Here is a 12,309-nt window from a genome sequence, read left to right as displayed (position 1 = left end):
AAGCACAAACCAGCTGCGAAAGCGAGACCGCGCTGCCTCCCTGGGTGGATTCCAGGGAGAACTTCCCACCTAGAACCAAACGTCACCTCCCCTGTGGAAGCAGAAGGGTCAGCCCCCACCCTGGCCCCTGGCGGCCCCAGAGAACACTGACTAAACCAGATACCGTGGACCCAGGGTGCAGAACCCAGGCCCCCCCGGTTCTGCAACAAGGATCCTCATGGACGTGGGGGCACCTGTGAGGGCGCTTTCCTCTCAGACACCTGACAGTGAGCCTTGAAATGCTTGTGTTTTCCCCGAGGCTTCCCTCCCCGAGGAAGGACTGCCTTTCCAGCTCCTGAGCAAGCCTTCTGCATGGGGCTCCCCTCAGGCCCTGCAGGCTGACTCCTGCCCCCCCAAGTCCCAGATGCCTGTCTCTGTCTGTCCCCCCAACACCATCCACTGATGCCCTCACCTACAATACATTCCTCCTTCAGCCCAGACCCCCTCCTGGGGCTTTGACCAGAGTTCAGATCAGTGTCTCCTGCAACAGGACCCACCTCCTGCCCATTCTCCCCCAGGCCGGCCACACGTCCCAGGGTGGCCATTGGCACAGGCAGCATGAATGACTCAATGATAAGGCCACACCACCCATCCAAGGCTGACCAGTCACGAGAGGTTCAGGACCAGGGGGCACAATGGTGCTGGTTTACACAGAGAGAGGCCACAGGGTCAATGGCTTCCAGAAGCTGGCTCCTACCACACGCGGGATGGGCAGTGATCACATGTCTGTCCCTGAGAAGCCTGGTTCCTCCACCCAGATGCCTCTCACATTCACAGGCAACTGCTGAAATCAGGTGGCAGTGCATAGGCACTGATCTCCAATCACTGATGTCTGTGTATGTGTGAAATTACTTACACATTCGAGGTTCCCATAAGACACACTACTATTTAAAACTTGTGTCAACTCTGCTCTGGAAAACCTCATGAGCGGGTCTGTGACCAGACATCACTGAGTTAAATATTAGCTTATTTTAGGCAAATTCTTTACCCACATCCAACAACACAAGAAGCTACCAGGTTTGCAGCTCCAATGTTTCTACTGCTAAATCTACAGGCAGTTTTAGGAATTAAGACCTCACAAAGTGACCATACCTGTCTTCCCACATTCTCCTGGAAAGCGGCCTAAGGAAAAGAAGAACAAACAGAGCAGGTGAGTTAGTTTGCGTTTATCAGGAGAGAAGCTCAAAACAAACGCCGTACAGCACAAATGACCCATGGCTTTATTTTTTTTCAGTAAAAGTCCTCATTGTTGGCGGATCAGAGCCTCAAGGGTACTTGTCACTCTGTCTCTAAGTCCCAGTGCTTTTTTAAACCATCATTCAGGAATTCAAGCTCATAAAATCAGACACATCCTGAAAAACGTCTTTTAGGCGTGAATGCCAGCTTCTCACTGATGCCTACTTCAAGGCCCTAGATAGGGGTGTGAGGACAGAGTCAAATCAGTCGGTTAAATCAAAGCCCAACACACAATCCTCCTCCTGGGAACTCTGTGACAGAAGCTGGCAATGGTGAACAGAAATGGCTCACCTCCCCCCTCCGCACCCCACCCAACCACCCCTGCTACAGATGAGCCCAGCCTCGAACGCGGGCCCAGAGGTCAAAATACTTAAACAGAATGAAGTGTCTTTACATGCTTTCTTTAAAATGCCTGTTCACGTCCCTGGTGGCTCCCCCTCCCGTACCTCCACCTGCTCTGCAGAGGTGTGACAGCCAGGCCGTCTGAGTAGTGACAACAGCAAGGCCTGTGCCTCCCTGTCCACCACCCAGCGAGTACCCCCGACTGTGCTCTCTCCAGAGTTCCCCACCAGAGCAGGATTCAAGTGGGTAGCAGCCGTCAGCACGTGACAGGTCGGAGGACAGAAGTTAGGGTGGCCCTGGGAGGGTACACATGCAGGTGTGAAGAAAGGAACTCGAGAGACTGCAGCACAGAGACCCAAGTCTGCCCCAAACCAGCACCTCTGGCAGGTCTCCCAGAAATCCAGAACCGGTCGTCTCCAGGCCCTCCTGCAGCCTTTACACTGCGAGGAGGGAGACTCGATGTTTGCTATGTACTATTTTGAAACTTTTGCAATAAATTTATTAAAGAAAATATTTGAGGGGCACCTGGGTGGCGCAGTCGGTTAAGCGTCCGACTTCAGCCAGGTCACGATCTTGCGGTCCGGGAGTTCGGGCCCTGCGTCGGGCTCTGGGCTGATGGCTCAGAGCCTGGGACCTGTTTCCGATTCTGTGTCTCTCTCTCTCTCTGCCCCTCCCCCGTTCGTGCTCTGTCTCTCTCTGTCCCAAAAATAAATAAACGTTGGAAAAAAAAAAAAAAGAAAAAGAAAATATCTGAGGGGCGTCTGGGTGAGCATCCGACTGCGGCTCAGGTCATGATCTCACAGTTTGTGAGTTCTAGCCTTGTAATTGGCTCTGTGCTATCAGTGCAGAATCTGCTTCAGATCCTCTGTCCCCCTCTCTCTGTCCCTCCCCTACTCGTGTGGGCATTCATTCATTCTCTCTCTCTCAAAAATACATAAACATTAAAAAAAATTTTTTTTGAAAAAAGAAAATAAATAAAAATGAAATCAACCAAAAAAAAACCCAAAAAAACAATGGAAGTAAGATATATAACATCAATTTACATAACATGCAGAATTTAGGAACACATTTACCATTCTGATGACTTCATCAAAAAGGTAAAAAATCATATAAGATTTGTGTGGAAAAGCACAGCCCTGGAACAGGTAAAGCAGTCTTGAACAAGAGTGGTGAGGAACCTGAGGGTTGAGTGAGCACGTGGACACAGACAGACACACAGAAGGGTGCAACAGAACAGAAAAACAGAGAACACCTTTAGGGCCGGGGCCAGGCCATGAATTCTGAGACTGGACACCAAAAACACATTCCATACAGAAAAAAAGTGACAAATTAATCACATCAAACTTTAAAACTCCTGGTCTATGCCCTGCGTGGTCAGGAGGACAGAAGCCACCACCTGGAGGAGGGCCCACGAGCCACAAGCCAACGAGGGCAGCCCTCCCATCTGGAGCTTAACAAAGTCCACACAACAAGACACACACCAGCCAATGAGGAAACAATCTGAAAGATGCCCAGATGGTTTCACCACAGAAGAGACACAGGGGCAAAAACAACGGGGGCAGGAGGCACATAAAACCACAGTGCGGCATCACCACACACGCCATGGGACCAGCCATCGGACGGCAACCCCGAAGGCCGGCAAGGCTGTGGGAGAACTGGATCCCCGACAGATCGCCAGCGGGAAAGTGAGACGGCCCGTCCCCTGGGGGACACAGGGCTAAACGTGCAACTACCATCAACCTGCCGTGGTGCTCCTGGTGTTCATCCAGGAGAAAGAGAAGTCACGTTCACACAAAAACCTGAACACTGCTCACAGCAGCTTAGTTCTGGAAACAATGTAAAACCAGATGCAACCCAGAGTCCCACAACATGCAAATGATTCGCACAGCTGTGGCTCTGCTGGCACCAGGGCCGGCCAGCAAGGAGCGGGAGGGGGCTGTCGGCCCAGCCAGAGCCCAGAGGGACCTGCAGGGGTCACACTCTGGATGACTCCATCCATGCGACACGGAAGCAAAAAGTTGGAGAGTCACAACATAGGGACTTAAGAGGCCAAACACCAGATACAGTGTTGAACTCAAGACTGCAGAACTTTTAGCTACATGTGGACTTTCAGGACAGTCAGTGTAACTATGGATGAAGCAAGGTTCCCAGGCCCCCTCTCTCTCCTCACCTGAAGCTCCTAGGGGCAAACACCAGGCCGTCCGTCTGCACTGCTCCCTCCTTCCTGGCAGAGGGACAAGTTCTCTCAAAACACTGACGTGTTTGGGGGCTGTTGAGCGCCTTCCAACATGCAAAGCAACTAACACTGAACAGAACCGCTATGTGACTGTAAGTGTTTCACGGATTCACAAATGCGTTTGCCCTAATTAACCAGGCTGGTCTCCATTCTGCCACCCTACCCAGATCCTCACGGGCCCGGCATGAAGGCTGAAAACAACAGGCATCGAGGCCCCACGGCGCCTGGCACAATGGCCCTTCTACCATCACCATCACTGACCAGGAGGCATGTCGCTGGAGCACAGGTGGGAAGCGATGGTACATGAACCACAGGGGGAGAGAGAAAGGGTCCAAAGAGACACAGCGCTCAAACCTTCCATGCGCCCATGCCCTGTGGTCCCTGGGTGGGCAGGGTGAACTTGTCCTCAGGCCAGCGCACAGGCCCAGGCCCCCGTAACCTCGGTAAACATTGCCCACGAGCAGGAGGGACCCAGCACAGAAAGCATGAAGCGTGAGCACAGACAGGCCAGAAAGGGGAAGACACGCCTTCACCTGAGGAAGCAGCTCTGCAGTGGGAGAACTCTTACTCCCAGTTACCAAGTATCAACCCTGTTGCAAAAGCTTCACACAAATGCGTCTTTTACCCCTACCACTCTAACTTTGCATCTGCTAGGTAGGCAGATGTACACAGGTGATGTCCAATGCAAAGAATGTCCTGCTCACTTTAAAGGATTGTAATTCAGGGGCGCCTGGGTGGTACAGTCAGTTAAGCGTCCGACTTCAGCCAGGTCACGATCTCGTGGTCCGTGAGTTCGAGCCCCGCGTCGGGCTCTGGGCTGATGGCTCAGAGCCTGGAGCCTGTTTCCGATTCTGTGTCTCCCTCTCTCTCTGACCCTTCCCCATTCATGCTCTGTCTCTCTCTGTCCCAAAAATAAAAATAAAAACATTGAAAAAAAAATTAAAAAAAAAAAGGATTGTAATTCAGGGACGCCTGGTGGCTCAGTCGGCTGGGCGTCTGACTTCAGCCCAGGTCATGATCTCACAGTTCATGAGTTCGAGCCCCGTGACGGGCTCTGTGCTGACAGCTCAGAGCCTGGAGCCTGCTTTGAATTCAGTGTCTCCCTTTCTCTCTGCCCCTTCCCTACTCATGCTCTTTCTCTCTCTGTCTCTCAAAAATAAATAAACATTAAAGGATTTTAATTCTAACTTGAAAAACCAAAAAAAAAAAAAAAAAAAAAAAAAGATTTCTGGTTTGTTTCACCTCTTCCTCAGGTTTATAAAGATATCAGTGCTATGATTTTACTACTGCTCCCCATTAAAATGTTTGACTTCACAGTAAACAGAAAATGTAAAGGCTACTTGCATTTAACGAAGAGTCATCACTGTGTCTAAAAGAGTGTCAGGGGGTGCCTGGGTGGCGCAGTCAGTTAAGCGTCCGACTTCAGCCAGGTCACGATCTCGCGGTCCGTGAGTTCGAGCCCCGCGTCAGGCTCTGGGCTGATGGCTCAGAGCCTGGAGCCTGTTTCCGATTCTGTGTCTCCCTCTCTCTCTGCCCCTCCCCCCCCCCCCCCCCCCCCCGTTCATGCTCTGTCTCTCTCTGTCCTAAAAAAATAAATAAATGTTGAAAAAAAAAATTTTTTTTTTTTTTTAATAAAAATAAATAAATAAATAAAAGAGTGTCAGGATTACTGCCTGTGGGTAAACATCAGGGCAGAATGTGAAGGCTTCTCAGGGAATCACAGGCTTCCTGATGCTCAGACAGAAGAAACAGAACTACGTGAACACAGAAGAGACCAGCTTTGCTGGCGAACTTTCTCTTGGAACAAAGTTTTAAGGGCTGGAAGCCAATTGCCTCTTCTACCAGGCCTATTTCGGGGTATGCAGGCAGGAACTGTCAGGGGTCATGGGAGACCCACCAGCCAAGCTCCCACATGCGAAGGAGGCCCATGCTCTGCCTGCATCACCCAACCAAAGGGAGCGGTGCCACGGGCCATGCTCACCTATTCGTGAGACACAGGTCTGTGGAGCACCCACCACGCATTGCCAGCAAGTGGGCATGTGCGAGCCAGGGCCAGGCACCAACCGTCCTCCTGGTGACACGAGACAGAGAGCACAGTGACAGTGGCATGACAAGTGCCATGACAAGTGGCAGACGGGCTGTCCCCAATGCTATGTCGCTGTACCTGACAGATGGACAGACAAGTTCCTTCACTAGGAAAAACAGACATGCTAAACAAACTGAATTAATGACTTAAAATACTTGCAAAGAAACCGAAGACCAAACAGGCTCAGATGGGTTCACTGGTGATTTCTACCAAACACTGAGAGTAGAAACAAACAGAGCGACATCAATCTTTTCCAATTTCTTCTACAAAACACAAGAGGAAGAAACGCTCCCTACTCCTTTCACGGGGCCAGATCATCTTAATTCCAAAGCCAGACAAAAATACCCAACAACTGGGAACTACAGACCAATACCCCTTACTAATACCGACTCAAAAATCTCAACAGTTCGCTGATTCAGCAAATAAAAAAGGATTATACCAAGAGAAGTAGAAATACAAGGTTGGTTTAATACCTGCAAATCAATTCAGAGGGCCCATCACATTAAGAGAACTAAGGACAGAAACCACACAACCATCTCACCATCCAACATCCTTTCATGATTTAAAACAAAACAAAACAAAACAAAACACAAAACCTCACAACAAACTAGCAGGACTTCCTCACCCTGTTGACGTGCATTCACAAGAGCCTGAGAGCAAACAGCGCACTCAACAGTGAGAGCTGGCGCGTCCCCAAGACTGAGAGTGAGGCGGTTGTCCCCTCTGGCCCCCACTGCTCAGCAGGGTAACCGCAGCCCCTCCTACCAGCCTCTTAGACAAAAGAAAGAAAGAAAAGGCATCAAAACCAGAAAGGAAACAGTAAGGTTTTCTCTTCCTCACAGAGGATGAGATCCTGTGTGCAGAGCCGTGGGGAGCACGTGCCCCCCAGACCCAACAAGTGAGCTCACACACAGAGTGAGGGGAAGGTCCAACCACATCCACGCCTTCCGCCCACAGAGCCAGCTGTGGGTGCAGGCCCCACGGACCATCCCTACCTTGGAGCTGCCGGCCCTACAGGAACCCCAAGAAAAGACCCAGGAACTGGGTCCACATCCCAGGGGCAGCATGTGGTGTCAGGGACCCAGGAAAGAAGGCCCTGGGGAATGGCAGAGCAGAAAGAGAGATGTGGCCAAGGGCTGCTCGGCCTGGGCTTTCCTCTCGTGGGAAAAAAGCAGCAGGCCCCGCCCCTCTCAGGAACCGTGCATGTGGGCACCTCACCCAAGTGGCCATGCCACGCCACCGCCCACCCCCGTCCTCTCCCACGTAAGCCCGGTACTTCCCCGGGTCCCAGCCACTCTAGCCTGCATGATGCCAGCTTGAGTGTGATACACTAACAATCCCAAAACGTGTCCCCAGAGCACATGGGAGCGAGCCCAGCAGGTGCTGATCTCCCAAACCCCAAGTTTACAGCAGTGCCTCGCCTGCTGAAGGTGGCCTGAGCGCACCTGTGTGTTCTGCCATCGAACAAACCTGCCTGCTAACCTGTGTCTTCTGTCACTAGTCAGAGGCTCCTCCACAGTATCTTTTTCCATCAATGTGTAATAACCTTGCTGAAGTCAGTGTTCAAATCACAAACATGCATTTCGACAAGCGGCCACACGGTGACGATCTCTCAGTTTCTTCTAGCAGACGCTGCATCCTCCTCGTTCTCATAAGCCTGTGTGGCCTCCATCTGGACCAGGCCACAGGGCACAGATGCTCCATCCACCCTCTCTCTACCATCCACCCCCCAAAAGCACGCATTCACTCCACTCGGGACACCTGAAGTCAGCTTCAGCCTCCGCGTCTGGAGGCAGAGCGCTCCCAAGCAAGGCCCTCCCAACTCGCCTACCTGTCCCACTGGCGCATGCCCATTTCTGAGCCGGGAAGACCTATCTTCCCATGATGCAACGGGGGCCCCAGGGTAAGGTGGGCAGCTCTCTCCTCTCCCCAGCATGGGGCCCTCAATCCAACCCCTCAGCCCAACCATCCACAAAACACATTCGTGTCCCCACAGCGGAGAACCCCCATTTCTGACAACACCCAGGGCTCACAGAAAACCCTCCCCAAGTCCCAGCACCTCGCAGCTCGGCCACTCCTCCTGCAGGTCTCCCTCTAACCCCAACCACACGGAGACCAACCCTCGGCCAGCACCAGGGCCCTCCTGGCTTCACCCCCACCCAGCCATCTGCACCCCACATCTTTCTCAAAACACTGCCTTTATGTCCATTCTTCGCCTCTAAAAGCTTGGGCAGCTGCTGGTCTGTAACTGAAGCTAAGGCTCTCATCTCCAGAAGGTCTGTCGCCTCAGCTACCAGGTACTCTTGGCCCTGCTTCTGGTCCCTCAGCACCTCCACCAGCCCATGTCTGAGCCTGACCTAAGTGACTTGCCACCAGTTAGATACCCCTGTATAAAGCCAGGACACAGCCACTGACACTGCCAGCGAGAGTTCCCGGAACCAGGCCTGGCAGTCATCATCTCTACTAGCATCCATGGAAACCCCCAAAGCAGAGCTCAAGGCCACAGCCCGGCTGTCGGGGGGAGCACGAGATGTCTGTGCAGAGGCTCCTGGTCAGTGCCCTTCAGAAGCAACCGTGTAGCCTGCCCAAAGTTCCTGCACACAAAACCCACCCAAAGGTGAGGTGGCTCTGGGGGGCCCAGGCCCAGCATCCAAACCCATGAAGCCCTGCTGGGGCCGCCAGGCACGGCCAGCGAGGCCCCAGGCCCAGCGTGACCATGTGAAGCTGAGCTGACCCCTGCTTGAAGGAGCTCCTGGTGAGGCTCAAAGCCACCTGCTCTGCCATCAAACCCAGGTCACAGCCACAGAGCCCACCTTCTCCTCCTTCTCCAGAGCACAGGCCGTCCTGAGCCGTGTCCGGTCGTCAGGCGCCATCCCATCCACCCAACGAGGGTCGACATGGCTGGGAGTGGCCATTTAATCCCGGCCCCCCTTCCCAGGATAAAGGCCTCCCGAAACCGGGAGGAAATGCCAACTGCTCTCCACCGCCTGGCTTCCCGGACACCACGCTCAGGCAGCGTCCAGGAGCACTCAGCCTGCATAGCAGAGCCCGCCCACGCCACCGGGACAAGGAACGAGACGAGACCACTCACAGAGGCTGCTCTCCTGCAGTTGATGTTTCGGTCAAACACCGTGGCAATCACCAGAGCGCTGTGAAAAAGAGTGAAGAGGACTAATTAGAAGGAAGTCTGCGAAAGGACACAGACCCTGTGGCAGGACTCAGGAGCCTCTTTCATTTGCTCAGTGTGTGCCACATGCAGCGAGTTTCCAGCACCACAGGTGGCCGACCCCGGGTCCCTGAGAGCCACATGAGGGGCACACATCCGAGTGCCAGCAAACTCCCAGGGAGAGGAGCTGCCACGCACAGGGGCCCAGGGGCGGAATGCGCTCGGCCCGCTCCGGGGGTACCCAGAGAATGAGAACCAGGAGCGCCTGGAGCACCCGGCCAGAGCTCCCCACGATGGACGGCGAGCAGGTGCCATGGGGACGTGCACGGGCAGCCAGGGGAGCCTAGGGGCCCTGCCCCTCGTCAGAAACGTGACCTAGTGCCAAGAACAGCTATTGGGAGCACTCAGCATCCTCCAGATGGCCCTGCCACCCCCAACCACACTTGGACAGGCTCCATTTAAACCCCTCTTCCTCAGGCCACCACACTCAACTGTTACTGATGAGGCAGAAAGCACCTGTCTGACTTTGTGTGGCTTTAGTAACAGAAAACAAAGGATCTGGGGCAGGACTGGAAACAGTGCCGTTTCTAAGGGTGACTCGAGAATTTCCATCTCACGTCAGTCTGGAGAAAACGCCTTTAAAAAGGGGTATTTCGGACACACGGAGGCCTCCTCGATGCCACACCACCTGTCTGCCCCAACCCCGCTCCTACTGCTGTACCTCAATCCTCCTCCTTCATTGGCACATCCGCATCGTCCAGCAAGCCCAGCCTGAACAGCCACCCCCTGAATCCAGCCAGCCCCTCCAGCTACACCACGTCTGTCAATACGGCATGACAGCAGATTGACGCCCCCTTGCACAGATGTCCAGGCACTGGCCCCGGCACCTGTAAGCATGTGACGCTGGCCGGCAGGGGGCCTTTACGGCTGCAGGTGCAGTCACAGCAGCTAGTGAGGGAGGCCACGCTGACAGACCCATGCAGTCACAAAGCCCTCGGGGATGGAAGCAGGAGGCAGAGAGCCCGAGAAGGACGTGGCCCAAAGCTACCAACAGTGAACGTAGAGGAAGGGCCACGAGCCAAGGAACACGGCAGCCTCTGGAAGCCGGGAGAGGAATGGATTCTCCCCCAGAACCCCCAGAGGGAACCCGCCCCAAGACACCTTGCTTCCAAGCCCAATGAGACCCGAGTCAGACTCGTTGCCTCCACACCCTATGAAATCCTCCCGCATAGTAAGAATGAATGAGGCATCAACTCATGAAGCTACGTCATTTTGCTAAGCAGAAAGTCCACATGGCGTATGTGTCTAGACAGAACGCATTCTAGAAATGGCAATATTAGAAGGCCCAAAGCCCAGTCTGGTGGTGGCCAGGGGTCGGATGGCTGAGTGCGGAGGGCAGAGTGGGGGACCCGGGAAAAACAGAACTACTGTTTGGGACTATAGTTGTGGTACCCAACTCTGAATCTGTCAAAAGCCACCAAATGTAAAAGAAACCATCAGGAAGTGGGGGACCCCAATAGCCAAGGGAATACACCTGCATCATACAAGGCCAGCTGTGTGACCCTTGACAGGGCAGGTGAGGAGACGTGCTTCTCACAGGCTGTGGGAGACTCTGGAGCCACCACACGCAGACGAGAAAACACGGCCGAGGAGAGGCAGGAGGAGGAAGCGAAAAGGCACAGGAGAAAGCTAGGACGGCAGGGTGATGGCCTGGCTTTGCAGGGTCCACAGGGATAGACGGAGGGGACTCCGGGCGGAGGCGCACTTGGTTGGTGCTCACGTATCAGGGAGTGTGAGCAGAGTCCAGGTCTTGGATCTAAACACAACCCCCGGGACACAGCTGATTCCAGGGCTGGGGCAAGGGAACAAAAGTTTGCCCAGACTGTAATGCTAGAAAGCAAGAAAGTATTCCAAAAAATGAGTACAGTCTGAGTCCTACTGAAAGGACACAGCAGCCAACATGGAACCGCTTCCAACGGCCAAAGGTGGAGCCATGTGAGCGGCCCCTTCGACAAGTGTCAACCATAGGCCTGAGGGTAAATGACATGGTGGGTAAAAAGGGGACAGGGGCTGCCTTTTTTTTTTTTTTTTTTTTTTTTTTTTTTAATTTTTTTTTTTCAACGTTTTTTTATTTATTTTTTGGGACAGAGAGAGACAGAGCATGAACGGGGGAGGGGCCTAGAGAGAGGGAGACACAGAATCGGAAACAGGCTCCAGGCTCCGAGCCATCAGCCCAGAGCCTGACCCGGGGCTCGAACTCACGGACCGCGAGATCGTGACCTGGCTGAAGTCGGACGCTTAACCGACTGCGCCACCCAGGCGCCCCAAGGGGCTGCCTTTCTTTACGAGAGTCACTGTGCCCCTGCCACAGGCAAGACCCACAGACGGGCGCAGACACTGGTGGCCAGAGCGGGGAGAAACGGGGCAGGACGGGATCTCCAGGAGCCCCGACAACATGCATCACACATGAAGGAAGACGATCCCAGTAGCTTGACAGACCGCACCTCAACCAGGAGACCAACCAGCATCTCGCACACTGAGTCTGGGGTGGGCCCAGCCATGACGCCAGCACATGCACTGGCTGCAGATGAGAAACGGCATGACACTCATTTTCCTGTGTGGGCGCAAGCGGGGTTAACACGGGGGGAGGTGGTGCAGGGCCTATGGGAGCCGTTCCTACTCTTCTGGGAACTCTCCTCTAAGTCTCAAGTTGGTTTAAAATTAAAATTCTGAAAAGCAATTAAGCATCTGAAGATTTCAGTGTCTGAGGTCCTTTCACAGGTGAAGCTGAAAGTCACTTCAGCAAAATCCTATCACCAGAGCTCACTCCCTCTCTCCTCTAAACTCTCTTCACCATAAACTATCGCCAAAATGAGTTTTAAATAATAACTGGGCTTACAACTAAGAAGTCACCTGATTTAGTAGGAACATTAATTAATTAATTCTACGTCAACATAATGGGTTTTGTTAATAAAATCGTAGAAATCGTTAAACCGATTGAGACGTGTTAGTGTGATCTTTCAATAACTAAAAATTACATTAACCACGGTTCTCAACAAAAACACGTGTGGTATATTATCCCACAAATATTCTGAGAATTAGTGGAAATTTTAGTGCTACATTTACGTTTAATAAGAGCTGCTGCTTCATAATCCGTAAGATGGCACGCCTTCTAGGAAGAGAATCACCAAGAACTTCTGCTTT

General features: G+C 53.0%; 1 protein-coding gene across 2 annotated transcripts in view; it reads right to left on the bottom strand.

The window, feature by feature from the left end:
• TBCD (tubulin folding cofactor D) overlaps positions 1–12,309 on the bottom strand; it is a 160,586-nt gene that overhangs the window by 48,954 nt on the left and 99,323 nt on the right. For both annotated transcript variants that reach the window (XM_023244386.2, XM_023244385.2), the window contains 2 exons: positions 9,031–9,088; positions 1,132–1,161 (listed from right to left, as the gene is read on the bottom strand). In XM_023244386.2, the coding sequence (XP_023100154.2) occupies positions 1,132–1,161; positions 9,031–9,088 (88 nt within the window). The remainder of the gene's footprint in view (positions 1–1,131; positions 1,162–9,030; positions 9,089–12,309) is intronic.

This window comes from Felis catus, chromosome E1 (assembly GCF_018350175.1).
Source record: "Felis catus isolate Fca126 chromosome E1, F.catus_Fca126_mat1.0, whole genome shotgun sequence".
Classification (NCBI taxonomy): Eukaryota; Metazoa; Chordata; class Mammalia; order Carnivora; family Felidae; genus Felis; species Felis catus.
Note: the sequence above shows the minus strand (reverse complement) of the source record. Positions and strands in the feature narration are given on the sequence as shown.